The sequence below is a fragment of the Kogia breviceps genome, chromosome 5 (genome assembly GCF_026419965.1).
Source record: "Kogia breviceps isolate mKogBre1 chromosome 5, mKogBre1 haplotype 1, whole genome shotgun sequence".
Taxonomy (NCBI): Eukaryota; Metazoa; Chordata; class Mammalia; order Artiodactyla; family Physeteridae; genus Kogia; species Kogia breviceps.
In genome coordinates this window covers 80,119,864-80,133,430 of record NC_081314.1, presented here as the reverse complement: position 1 = coordinate 80,133,430, position 13,567 = coordinate 80,119,864, and the positions used below count along the sequence as shown (strand labels likewise).

Genomic DNA, 13,567 nt, shown 5'->3' with positions numbered 1-13,567 from the left:
AAAAGAAGAAGAGAGGGCTTCCCTGGTGGCGCAGTGATTGCAAGCCCGCCTGCCGATGCAGGGGACGCAGGTTCGTGCCCCTGTCCGGGAAGATCCCACATGCCACGGAGCGGCTGGGCCCGTGAGCCATGGCCGCTGAGCCTGCGCAAAAAAAAAAAAAAAAAAAAGGAGAAAAGCTGATCACCTCTGAGGAGGAAGCTTCTCCTGCAAGCAGCCCCTCCCATGTCCTGCTGGGTTTTCCTGTTTCCAATGCACCCAGCCCCAGCTGTATTTCGCAAAGAATTCCTGCCACTGCTGGGTTCCTAAGTGTAGATTCTCCCACCATAATCAATATCAACCAGCATTCCCTCAGAAATGTTTTTTTTTAATTAATTTATTTATTTATTGGTTGGTTGGGTCTTTGTTGCTGCACACGGGCTTTCTCTAGTTGTGGTGAACGAGGGGTACTCTCCATTGCGGTGGCTTCTCTTGTTGCGGAGCACAGGCTCTAGGCTCCCGGGCTTCAGGAGTTGTGGCTCGTGGGCTCTGGAGCGCAGGCTCAGAAGTTGTGGCTCACGGGCTTAGTTGCTCTGCAGCATGTGGGATCTTCCTGAACCAGGGCTCGAACCCATGTCCCCTGCATTGGCAGGCGGACATTGGCAGGCGGATTCCCACTGTGCCACCAGGGAAGCCCTGAAATGTATTTTTAAAGGTTTCTTCTGTCTTCCCTTCAATAAAAAGTGAAAAGTGAGCTTTTTCCTTAGGAACATATACCAGATGACAAACATTACCAGAAAATGAAAATAGAGAATTCTAGCAACAACTTTTGGGTTTTTTAAGATTGAATTTTGTTCAAATATTAAGACAAAGTAGTGTCTCAACAGATAAATACTCCTGCAACAACATAAGTAGTTTTTCGATTCCCTAGAATTATACTTCTGTGCTAGAAATTGAAAGAAACATTAAAATCAGCTATGTTAAAAATGGACTACAGCTGAAAAGGGAATTAGGGGCCTAGTGCACAACTTATAAGACTTATCATCCAGCTCTCTGTTCACTGCAGCCGAAGGCAATTAGTACCCAGAATTAAATCCAGACCCAGAACCAAAGAACTACCTCACTGGCCGCCTTCTGTACCAAACACCACTCCCCACCTCAGGATTCTGACACTTGACAGATGGAACCATCAGAAGAGTTACTGGCCTTCACAGCATCTGACCCCAAGCAATTAGGGCTTGGCACTTCTAGTTTAGTTCAGGCTACCTAGTTCACTTAGTTCAGGCTGCTATAACAAGTATCAGGGATTAAGTAGCTTACAAACAACAGAAATTTATTTCTCACAGTTACAAAGGCTGTAAGTCCAAGATCAGGCCAGCGTGGTCAGGTTCTGGTGAGAGCCCTCTTCTGGGTTTCATACTACAGACTTCTTGCCGAAGGGGGGAAGCACCCTCCAGGGTCTTGAGGGGTTTTGGGTTTTGTTTTGATAGCACTAATCCCATTCATGAGGTCTCCACCCCATGACCTCTCAAAGGCTCCCCTTCATTTCCTAATACCATCACATTGGGAGTTAGTTAGAATTTTAACATATTCAGTCTATAGCAAAGCACTATCAATCCATCATCAAGTCTTTTTAAGTGTGCATTGTCAGTCTGGGTATCAGAAGCAATACCTAAGTCAGGTACCAGCCATCTCCAATCAGAACCTGAGAGAGGGGAGAAAAGCAGCATAGATAAGGGCTGGCAGGAAGCCCATATCAAAAGCAACCAATCACCTGTAGTTTAGTCAACAGTATGAAACCCAGGTCAATTTCCTGGCTTTGACAACATACTCTGGTTATGTAACATGTTATCATTGGGAAAAGCTGAGAAGGGTACACAAGAACTCTCTATTATTTTTGCAACTTCTTGCAACTCTAAAATTACTTCAAACTAAAACATTAAAAAAAAATTTTTAAGCTACCAATCAGAGGTCATTTTTTAACAGGCTAAGGGATTGAGGCAAATAAAGACTTAAGTAAACCTTTTCTAACTGCTCCACCTCTAGCTTTTTACCATTTCAATATGCTTTAAAGTTTACTTCCTTTCTTAAGGATTTTATACCCTTTGTTAAGGTTTTTTTTAAGATTGTTATCCTGACATACAGTTTCCAGGACTGGAAACAAAATGGAAAACATGATCTTCTGTTTATACAAAATCTTGCTTAAAGTTTGGCAGTTCCTGAAAAAGTTAAACATGGAATTACCATATGATCCAGCAATTCCACTCCTAGCTATATAATCAAGATTATTGAAAACATATGTCCACACAAAAATGTGTACATAAATGTTCACTGTGGCATTAGTCATAATTGTCCCAAAGTGGAAACAGCCCAAATATCCATCAACTAAAATGTGGTGTATCTATAAATTTACAATGGAACATTATTTGGCCATAAAAAGGAATGAAGTCCTGAAATATGCTACAACATCAATGAATCTTAAAAATATTTTGCTTAAGTGAAAGAAGCCAGACATAAAAGACAACATATTATATGATTTAAATGAAATGTCCAGAGTTAGCAAAGCCTCAGAGATAGAAAATAGATTAGTGGATGTCAGGGGCTGAATATGGCGTGGAGGCAGAGGATAAGGAGTGACTATTAACGGGTACAGGGTTTCTTTTCGGGGTGATGAAAATTTTCTGGAATTAGATAGCAGTGATGTTGTAACCACCTTGCAAGTACACTACAAACCACTGAACTGTATACTTCAAAATGGTGAATTTTACAGTATGTGAATTATATCTCAATATTAAAAAAATAAAGTAAAACAAAAAATTCTGCTTAAAGTAGAGGAAAAATTTTCTTTCTTTTTTTTCCAGGCTTATCCTGGAACAATTAACTTTGCCTTGGTGAAGTATCTCACATATTGTGCTGAAGCTTATCCTTGACTAGTCTGGCATGAGGCTAGTAAAGTGCTACACTTCATTCAATAAATACGTATTATGAGGTACTGGGGAGCAGGGCAAAGGAGGAGACAGGAAAGCATTTCTAAAAATACACAATGGAAAAACCAATCTTTAAATACCTGAACGCCTTCCTGAGTGACGGGGGCATTACTCTGAATAAGTACCCTCTTGGTAAACTGAAAATGTTGTTAGTTGCAACAGACCATTCTCCCCTTTCCCCAAATAAATACCTGCTGTTTGACTGTCCTTCTCTTTATAATTACTGAAATTTTCAAAATTTGAAGAGGCATCATTGGCTTCAAGCATTTCTATATTTGAGAAACATGTTCACAAGGTTCTAGACCTCTAGGTATTCAGATCATCATCTGATCTCCTCCTAGTCTTCACCTCTACAGACTGAAACACCCTCACAGCTTGGCTGTGTCTTCACAGGGCAGTCAGCCCCTCCTTCACCTTGACCGCCACAGCAAAGGGCTCTCCATCACCTCACCTTCCGTAGGACCAGAGCTGCACACAGCACTCGCATCATGATTTTGTATAAACACAGGATCATGTTTCCCATTTATTTGCAATACTGGAAACTGAATCATAATGCTTAGCGAGAGATCTGACTATACCAAATAAGACTGATTTCTTTCTTTAATTAAGTATACGTTGAGCTTCATGCATAAATAAGCATTGTGCATAAACTTCATGAGAACTTTGAGAACTCTGCCCAAGCAGGGTGACCTCACTCAAATCACTTCTTTAGGGGCTGTTTTAAAAGCCAGTTGATAAGTCAAAGCAAACAGCAGTCTCTCTGCCTTAGAGCCACACCTGAATTCTGCTTTTGAAAACTGGAATTGAAACTGTGACATCTCTGATTTTGTGTGACCTCCAACTCTTCCCTAAATTAAATCTACCCTAAAGAATAAGGATTTGCCACCATGAAGAATGTTTCTTGGAGAGAGCACCATAGGCTCAGAGTAATTCTAGATGAGCAGTTCCAAAAATAAAAACCTCTCTTGATGATGACCCTCAAACTATAACTCTTCTGGAGGTGTTAATTTTGGTCCTTGTTTCCAAAAATTAAGTGAAAACAGTAAACAATCATAAATATGTTGTTAGTATATGAAAAATATGAACACATATACAACAACGGAAGATCTAGTAAGAATGAAAAATACTGTTAAAGTGAATGACTTTAAGAATTTTCTTGACGTGACTGTTACTCTGTTATGTTAAAAAGGAAAATACACCATTGATGTTAGTCGTAACCATTCTTATCATACACTGTGTTCTGATATATTAATAGTCTACAACAACGCCTACATCCCCTTCTAGGTCAGAGCCCTTGACCCTGACTCCACGTGGGGAGAGGCATTCATCTTCCCCCTGGAGGACACCATCGGACATTGGCTCACAGAAAGCTTCCTCTTCTCTACCCACTCACACAGCTTTGTAAGGGCTCCCTTTTCTCTCTCAACTTGGAATCTCACTAAACAAAAGGTGAAGTGTCCCTTCCAGTGAGATGACTTGTGAAAACAGTTACTTCAGCTAATCCCAGCACTAATCCCTGGGCCATCCAGCAGTTTATGCTGCTCTATGCCACTTATACCCTACTTCTGTTTCTTATTTCCAAGACAATTCAATAAGCAAAAAAAAACAGTTCTCAAATACACAGTGACTCAGAGTTCTTTCTAACGACAACAAGAAGAACAGGCAATACTAAGAGCTTAAGACGTACAGGGGCTGTGCTAGATCCACTTCTGAGACATGAGAATCTCTATCCAAATCTAAATGTGACTGACTCCAAAATCTGCATCTTTGGCCATTACTCTTTGAAAACAATAATAAAAAGTTCTTCAAGTGCATTTATACAAAAAGTCTCATTTAAGCCTCTGAACAGGGCTGTGAGGAATGAAGGTGACAAAGACCCTGAGATGCTAAGGAGTAGAGCAGCTTGCCCTGGACCCCCGAGCTAGGAACAAAGCCAGAACCAGAACCTAGGACGGCCAACTAGATCCTTCATCTTTCCACTGACCCAGCCGCCCTGAAGTCTAAACAAACCACCTGGAAATAGTTATTGCCAGTGGTTTCCTAGACAATGAGAAAGAAGAAAAGGCTAAAAATCAATGGGATTTGGGAAAAAAGCTGCCTTCTCTCAATAATGTGATACTTTCTAATTTGGCCACATTCACATCCTCCCTTGACATCGCAAGGGACCTAATATGTAGAATACAAAATGACAGAAGTGGTGAGCTAGAAACAACCATGAGCTGTGCAACCACAAAGTCTCAATATTGAGTCAGGTTTGCTGCTCTGACTGGGAGCCCTTGAGCACACAGCTCCTCAGGTGTAAAGTTACATCAGCTACCTTTGGGTAGGTCAAGTAATAGGCACAGAGTAGGTGTGCAAAAACTGTCAGTTCCCTTATACCACAATCAACTCCAGGGCTGGCAGAGGCTCCAGGGTCATTAAAAAAAAAAAAAATCTCTACTCTGCAAGTTCGTCCCTTCAGAATGCCACTGATTCAAATGGAATTTGCTGACAGGAAAAAATACTTTCTCCTGGCAATAGCACGTTCCCTGAGAAACTTGTATTAACTAGGGAGTAAACATACCAGCATCCTCCCACAAAAAACAAGAACATTATTCACAGTAGTCAAAAGGTGGAAACAATCCAAGAGTCCATCGATGGGTGAATGGATAAACAAAATGTGTCTATACGTACAATGGAGGATTATTCAGCTTGAAAAGGAAGGAAATTCTGACATGTGCTACATCATGGATGAACCTGGAGGATGCTACACTAAGTGAAATAAGCCAGTCACAAATGGACCAATATATATGTGAGTCCACTTCTACGAGGTACCTGGAGCAATCAAATTCACAGAGACAAAAAGTGGAAGGGTGGTTGCCAGGGGCTGGTTGGGGAGGGAGTGAGGGGTTAGTGTTTAATTGGTACAGAGTTTCAGTTTGGGATAACAAAAAAGGTCTGGAAATGGAGAGTGGTGATGGTTAGACAACATTGTGAGTATACTTAATGCCATTGAACTACACACTTAGAAACAGTTAAAATGGTAAATTGTACGTTACATATATTTCACAATTTTTTTTAATGGCAAAGATATTCTCTGATCATCCACAAAGGCCTTGGACTCTGCTTCCTTGGGTCTGGGCCACACCTCACCATTGCCACCTCCCTGGCCCGGCTCATCTTTCCACCATCTTGAACAGGTCCACCCCAAGGGCACTCACCAGGCCGCAGGTTCACCGTGACCTCCTGCGGCGTCATCTGGATGACATCTGACCCCGCGGGGCTGGAGCCCTTGCTGCTGAGAGGCAGGCTCCGCAGGACCTGGGTGCTGCTGACCGGACTCTCAAACTCGCCGCCACAGCCGTTCCTGACCAGGTTTGCCTTCAAGTCGCACCGGGAGGTGACCGACCGCAGGCTGCCAAAGTCCTGGAGGTGTGGAAACAGGGGAAGAGGGCAGGAGGTGGTCAGAGCAGCTCCAGGACACCTCAGGCTGTAGACTCATCACCACCCTGCGACCTTAGACCCTCTACATTCCATTTCCTAAAAGCGGACAAAACAATAACTCCCCCAAGTGCCTCACCAAGCATCGTGAGAATTAAGTGAGGTGTCAAATGTGAAAGCATTTTGTAAGCTGTAAACATGCACAGTAAAAATGTTTGGTCTCATTATTTTTTTTTTTCCAAAAAAGCAAAACTTTAATTTGCTGGTGCCAGCAACTATTTACATATCATTTACATTAAATTTACAATTATTTACATCGTGTTTATATTGTACTAGGTATTATAAGTAATCTAGAGATGATATAATGTATACAGGAAGATGTGCCTAGGTTATATCCAAATACTACTTCATTTTATATAAGGAAGTTGAGCATTCTCAAATTTGGGGATCTGAGGCAGGTCCTGGAACCAATCCCCCTTGGATACGGAGGGATGACTAGATTCACAAAATTGTGCAACCACCACTATGATCTAATCCCAGGACATTGTTATCCTATTTTTTAATTCACATTTTTGGACAAGATCAATCTCATTAGGCTGACTGGGGAACAGGACTCCTTGGGCCTCGGTGGTTAGATTTAAGGCATGAATGCCTCCCGGGTGCATTGTTTCGAAGCTGTGTCTGGGGCGGGGGGCATAAATTGAAGCTTGTCCTTGTTCCTTCTGTAGCCTCCTTTCTCCGTAGCCCAGTTGCTTGTTAGTCAGGGGTGTGTGTACATCCGGGTGCTGGATGGATTCAGAGACTGGTGTCTCGCAAGTGTACTCATTCATCTGTTAGTGGCCCAGATCAAGGCATTTTGGTGGCACGGGCCTCACGCTGTCCATACACATGAGGACACTGAGGCTTGGAGAGGCTAAGCAATTTGCCGAATTGAGGCCGGGTGGCAGGTGCTTTCTGTCCTCGATTTTCTCACCCATCTGGGCAGTGGCTGCTTCCCCCCCAAGGAACATTTTCTCCCAGAGCGAGCCTCATGAGTCTCACAGGGCCGAGAAGACCTTCGCCGTCAGCTTTGTGTCTGGAGGCACAGGCCACAGAGCAGTTCGTCTCCCAGGTCCAAACCTGGTTGGACTGGATGGGATCTACGGTGTGTGGGCCCTTTTCCTTTCCAGTTGGAGGAGTTGCAGGCACCCGGCCTGTCTGGAGCGAGTCGACTCCACGGACCCGGGGCCTGGTCTCATTATTTTAATGGTCAAAAATGCTCATTTAAGGGCTTCCCTGGTGGCGCAGTGGTTGAGAACCCGACTGCCGATGCAGGGGACGCAGGTTCATGCCCCAGTCCAGGAAGATCCCATATGGCGCGGAGCGGCTGGGCCTGTGAGCCAGGGCCGCTGAGACTGCATGTCCGGACCCTGCGCTCCGCAACAGGAGAGACCACAACGGTGAGAAGCCCGCGTAATGCAAAAAAAAAACACCAAAAACGCTCCTTTAAAAAATATGCCTATCTACATGATAAGCAGGAGAAAATAAATGATATGGTCAAAAGTTGCATAACTAAAAATTTTTGAAAGATACCATATAAGTGGCCAAGTAGTCATCACTCAGACAATCAAGAGTTAACTTCTTATTCAATATAGTTTTGGAAGTTCTAGCCACAGCAATCAGAGAAGAAAAAAAAATAAAAGGAATCCAAATCGGAAAAGAAGTAAAGCTATCACTGTTTGCTGATGACATGATACTATACACAGAGAATCCTAAGGACGCTACCAGAAAACTACTAGAGTTAATCAATGAATTTGGTAAAGTAGCATGATACAAACTTAATGCACAGAAATCTCTGGCATTCTTATACACTAATGATGAAAAATCTGAGAGGGAAATTAAGAAAACACTCCCATTTACCACTGCAACAGGAATAAACCTACCTAAGGAGACAAAAGACCTGCATGCAGAAAATTATAAGACACTGATGAAAGAAATTAAAGATGACCCAAACAGATGGAGAGATATACCATGTTCTTGGATTGGAAGAATCAACATTGTGAAAATGACTATACTGCCCAAAGCAATCTACAGGTTCAATGCAATCCCTATCAAATTACCACTGGCATTTTTTACAGAACTAGAACAAAGAATTTCACAATTTGTATGGAAACACAAAAGACCCCGAATAGCCAAAGCAATCTTGAGAATGAGAAATGGAGCTGGAGGAATCAGGCTCCCTGACTTCAGACTATACTACAAGGCCACAGTAATCAAGACAGTATGGTACTGGCACAAAAACAGAAATATAGATCAATGGAACAGGATAGAAAGCCCAGAGATAAACCCACACACATATGGTCACATTATCTTTGATAAAGGAGGGACGGAAACACAGTGGAGAAAAGACAGCCTCTTCAATAAGTGGTGCTGGGAAAACTGGACAGCTACCTGTAGAAGTATGAAATTAGAACACTCCCTAACACCATACACAAAAATAAACTCAAAATGGGTTAAAGACCTAAATGTAAGGCCAGACACTATCAAACTCTTAGAGGAAAACATAGGCAGAACACTCTATGACATAAATCACAGCAAGATCCTTTTTGACCCATCTCCTAGAGAAATGGAAATAAAAACCAAAAGAAACAAATGGGACCTAAAGAAACTTAAAAGCTTTTGCACAGCAAAGGATACCATAAACAAGACCAAAAGACAACCCTCAGAATGGGAGAAAATAGTTGCAAATGAAGCAACTGACAAAGGATTAATCTCCAAAATTTATAAGCAACTCATGCAGCTCAATAACAAAAAAACAAACAACCCAATCCAAAAATGGGCAGAAGACCTAAATAGACATTTCTCCAAAGAAGATATACAGATTGCCAACAAACACATGAAAGAGTGCTCAACATCATTAATCATTAGAGAAATGCAAAACTACAATGAGATATCATCTCACACCAGTGAGAATAGCCATCATCAAAAAATCTAGAAACAAGAAATGCTGGAAAGAGTGTGGAGAAAAGGGAACCCTCTTGCACTGCTGGTGGGAATGTAAACTGATACAGCCACTATGGAGAACAGTATGGAGGTTCCTTAAAAAACTACGAATAGAACTACCATACGACCCTGCAATCCCACTACTGGGCATATACCCTGAGAAAACCATAATTCAAAAAGAGTCATGTACAAAAATATTCATTGCAGCTCTATTTACAATAGCCAGGACATGGAAGCAACCAAAGTGTCCATCAACAGATGAATGGATAAAGAAGATGTGGCACATATATACAATGGAATATTACTCAGCCATAAAAAGAAATGAAACTGAGTTATTTATAATGAGGTGGATAGACCTGGAGTCTGTCATACAGAGTGAAGTAAGTCAGAAGGAGAAAAACAAATACCGTATGCTAACACATATATATGGAATCTAAGAAAAAAAAATGTCATGAAGAGATGAGTGGTAGGACGGGAATAAAACACAGACCTACTAGAGCATGGACTTGAGGATATGGGGAGGGGGAAGGGTAAGCTGTGACGATGTGAGAGAGTGGCAGGGACATATACACACTATCAAATGTAAATTAGATAGCTAGTGGGAAGCTGCCGCATAGCACAGGGAGATCAGCTTGGTGCTTTGTGACCACCTAGAGGGGTGGGATAGGGAGGGTGGGAGGGAGGGAGACGCAAGAGGGAAGAGATATGGGAACATATGTATATGTATAACTGATTCACTTTGTTGTAAAGCAGAAACTAACACACCGTTGTAAAGCAATTATACTCCAATAAAGATGTTAAAAAAAAAAAAAAAAAGAGTTAACTTCTGAGCTGTTCCCTCATCTACCATGCAGGCACAACCATTCTGAAGAGAAATGTGGTACCTTTTGACCCCTTGGTCGCCTCCTAGGAATTTATCACAAGAAAATTATCAAAAGGAAAGCAAAACTCTATAAGATATATACTGCATGTTCTTCAGATCAGAATAGCACAATCATAAACTTGAAGCCAAAAATCCCTAAACCAGAAGAAAAATATGGTATATCACTTCAATAGATGATACAGCCATCACAAATAATTATGAAGACTAAGCAGAAATTTCAAAACATTTATACTAAGAAAAAAAATCAGAAAATAGAATGGTATCTGCATTAGGATGCCAAGGAAAAATAAAAAATTAAGATAGTTGAGGTGTTAGGGGAGAGGGAATAAAATGATATTTTTATTTTTCTCTTTATTGTTGTTTAAACAATACAGCCACATTGACAAGAAAAATCTTTCTTTTCTTCAGTTGGATTTAGGAGAAGGCTGTGCATCAGGATGACCCACCCTAGCTTGGGGCACTAGGAGTTTGGGCCATTTACTTTAAAATGAAATTATATACTTTGTTATAAAGTAGGATACCTGTAAGCAGTGATCATTTTCCAGTAAGGGGGTTTTCAATGGCAAAGCAAACCCATTCATTGCTGGATGTAGAAAAGAAGATCCCCTCTTCCAGCTGGTTGGACTGGAGTAATTGCTGGAGGAGTTAGATGCTCTCTCTTCCTCCCGCCGCTGTAAACACTTTGCCAAAGAGACTCAGATGAGTCAAGAGTCCGCTGACCACAGAGGGACTCCTCTCCCCCTTCATCAGGGTCTAGGATGCCCCAAGACCAGTCAGTGCCCACTGGGGCCTTTGCAACATTCAAGACCAAGAAGTCAAGAAGACTTTGCAGTATTTTTAAGTAAGTAAAACCAAATGTGTTGTTCTGGGCCTCTGTGATTTTGGTTTTTCGTTTGCTTATAACTGAATGTTTTTGTTTTTGTTTTTTGTCTATTGAACTCTTGACATGACGGGAGATCTTGCATGTCAACAACCTAGGGACTGCACTGTAAATACAAATGGCTCCACAGACACTTGTGGAACAGGATGAGAACAATGATTATTCTAGAAATTACAAGATTCCAAAGCGGGGGTTTCTAAACTGGGTTCCGAACAGTCTAGCTTGGCTCTGATGAAGCAGTAAAAACCTCCCCTATCCGGGGAAAGGAGAGGTAACTTCCTGAGGGCCTCACAGGTATGGGACTGCTGTCTTGAGCTGTGTGAAGCACAGGGTGAATTAGCTGTCCAGAGCTGAAAGAGCTTAGGAGTTCGCCTGCTCAGAGCTTATGTGGCTAGAGAATTTCTGAACTTCTTGCCAGCCTGCTGGGCCTTGCTGCCAGCTCCTCCAATTCCAAGGAGCTGGTTGTCCCCCACCCAGTTCTGATTGTCAAAGTGCACCTGTCTTGACCAGACCCCTGCACATCCCCTCCCCCCACACACACACCAGGCTGGCGAGGAAAGCATCTTCAGTCTCCCAGGAGCGAAGGAAACCCCTAACAGCCCTCCCCTTGGTCTGAAGCAGCCTGCATTCCAGAATAGACTAGGTCACAGAGCCAATCTGTTTCACCCTAAGCAGGAGTCAGCTACATGATTCCTCACCACAGCCTCAGCCACTCACGTCATCAAAATCATTCCCTAATGCCCGGACACCTTCACCAGCAATGAACTTCGTCCAAGCTTCCCAGTCAATCTGCTCAAAGGCCGTTTTTGATAGACAGTACCAGTCCCCGAGGGAGGACTTGTACAGGGCCACCTGCTGCTCAGGGAAGATGTACCTGCTGGGCTCCTCAGGAGACTTTAAGTCCAGGACATGCTTCCCAAACCTGAAGAACTGAGAGGCAACCACAGAGTGCCAATTACAACCTTGTTTGTGTAGCTGGCTTTCCTGACTGTGCTCTGGGGCGTCTTTATTCTCTAGGATGTCAGGAGCAAAGCCCTCTTCATGCCCCTCATTGGTAACATTTTTCCCTTCATTCTCCTTAGTAACATTCTTCAAGGTGGTGGCAAACCTCCACTCCAATGCACGTGGCTTCCGTGAAGTTGGCTGCACCAGCAGGAAAGGCCGTGAACTCCTGTCACCCAGCTGCCAGCGCGAGAACCACCGCTGAGAACATTAAAACTGCCAGTTGCAGGATGACTTCAGAAGTGCCTACCACGTCAGCAATGTGACAGTACAGGGGGCCCACTTCTCAGCAGCTCCGGCGTCACAGGCAGCAAGGGACAGCCTACTATGGCACTCATACCAAACTCAGACTTGGCCTCAGCGCCATCCATTTCTATCAGGTTTGTCAAGCTTCTCCTGTTTCACAGAGTTCAGTTTCTTGCTACTTGGGGAAGCCCCAGTGGTTTCACTGATGTACTTGAGAACCTTTGAGACACCTTTATATATTGAGTCCTGTCAGTGTCCCAGACCTTTAGGGCCTCAAAGACACTGGCTGAGGCACCTCTGGGCATGGAAGTCTGGAGAACCTTCTTAGAGTAAGGCAGTTATCTCGACATCAGTGAAGGATGCCCACAATAGTTGAAGGTCTCTCCGGCATGCAGTCTGAAAATAGCCATGACTGACTTCTAGCATAGGCTCTTGCTGCCCAAGAAAGGGACAGAGAGCACTGCAGACCCAGCAGGGAATGGTAACCCCACTAGTCCAAGAGCTTTTCCTCTATTCCCCTCCTCTAGCTCCTCTCTAGATATTTTAATTTTGAATAAGGATGGATGCATATTTAAAGAGAGGAAACCAAAACCACAGGGGCATATATTGTGATGGTTATGACCTTCCAGGGACACACGTTATAAATAAAGTCAATGCCTCAATACCACCATTTCCAAGCTTCGAATTCAGTGAATGCAGATGCCCCAAATTATAAACCCTTGGAGGAAAGGAAGACTCGTGATTAAGAAAATCCTCGTCTCATGAGTGGCATCCTGAAGTCTGATGTGCTAAGAGCCTTCAGATCCCAGAGACCTGACACCTGACCCTCTGCCAGGTGTCAGAACACAGCAAGTTCCAGGAGGAAGGGACCTTGGATGCATCACCTGGTGCCAGCCCCTCACTTCTACAGATGAGGAATCAGAAGCCCACACGCCTAAGTTCATGCGTATGTTCACCTGAGAAGTTTAAGTTCCTCCAGCCTCAGCTTTCTGGAAGTAAGTTCAGTGTTCTTTGCATCATCTGCCTACCTCCTCAGCCAAGGTCACTGCTGAATTCCAGAGCAGGAAACTAACTCTGGGCCCCCAAACTCCATCCCTCTGAATTTAGTATTTCCTTGCTGCCCCAGCTGTTGAGCTCTTCCTGCCACCTATCAAACTTGGAGGATAAATACCCACTTGATGCAGAAAAACA

General features: G+C 43.1%; 1 protein-coding gene across 1 annotated transcript in view; it reads right to left on the bottom strand.

The window, feature by feature from the left end:
• Positions 1–13,567, bottom strand: part of ITGB5 (integrin subunit beta 5) — a 116,013-nt gene that overhangs the window by 86,045 nt on the left and 16,401 nt on the right. Inside the window, exon 3 of the mRNA XM_059064370.2 lies at positions 6,164–6,368. Within this exon, the coding sequence (XP_058920353.1) occupies positions 6,164–6,368 (205 nt within the window). The remainder of the gene's footprint in view (positions 1–6,163; positions 6,369–13,567) is intronic.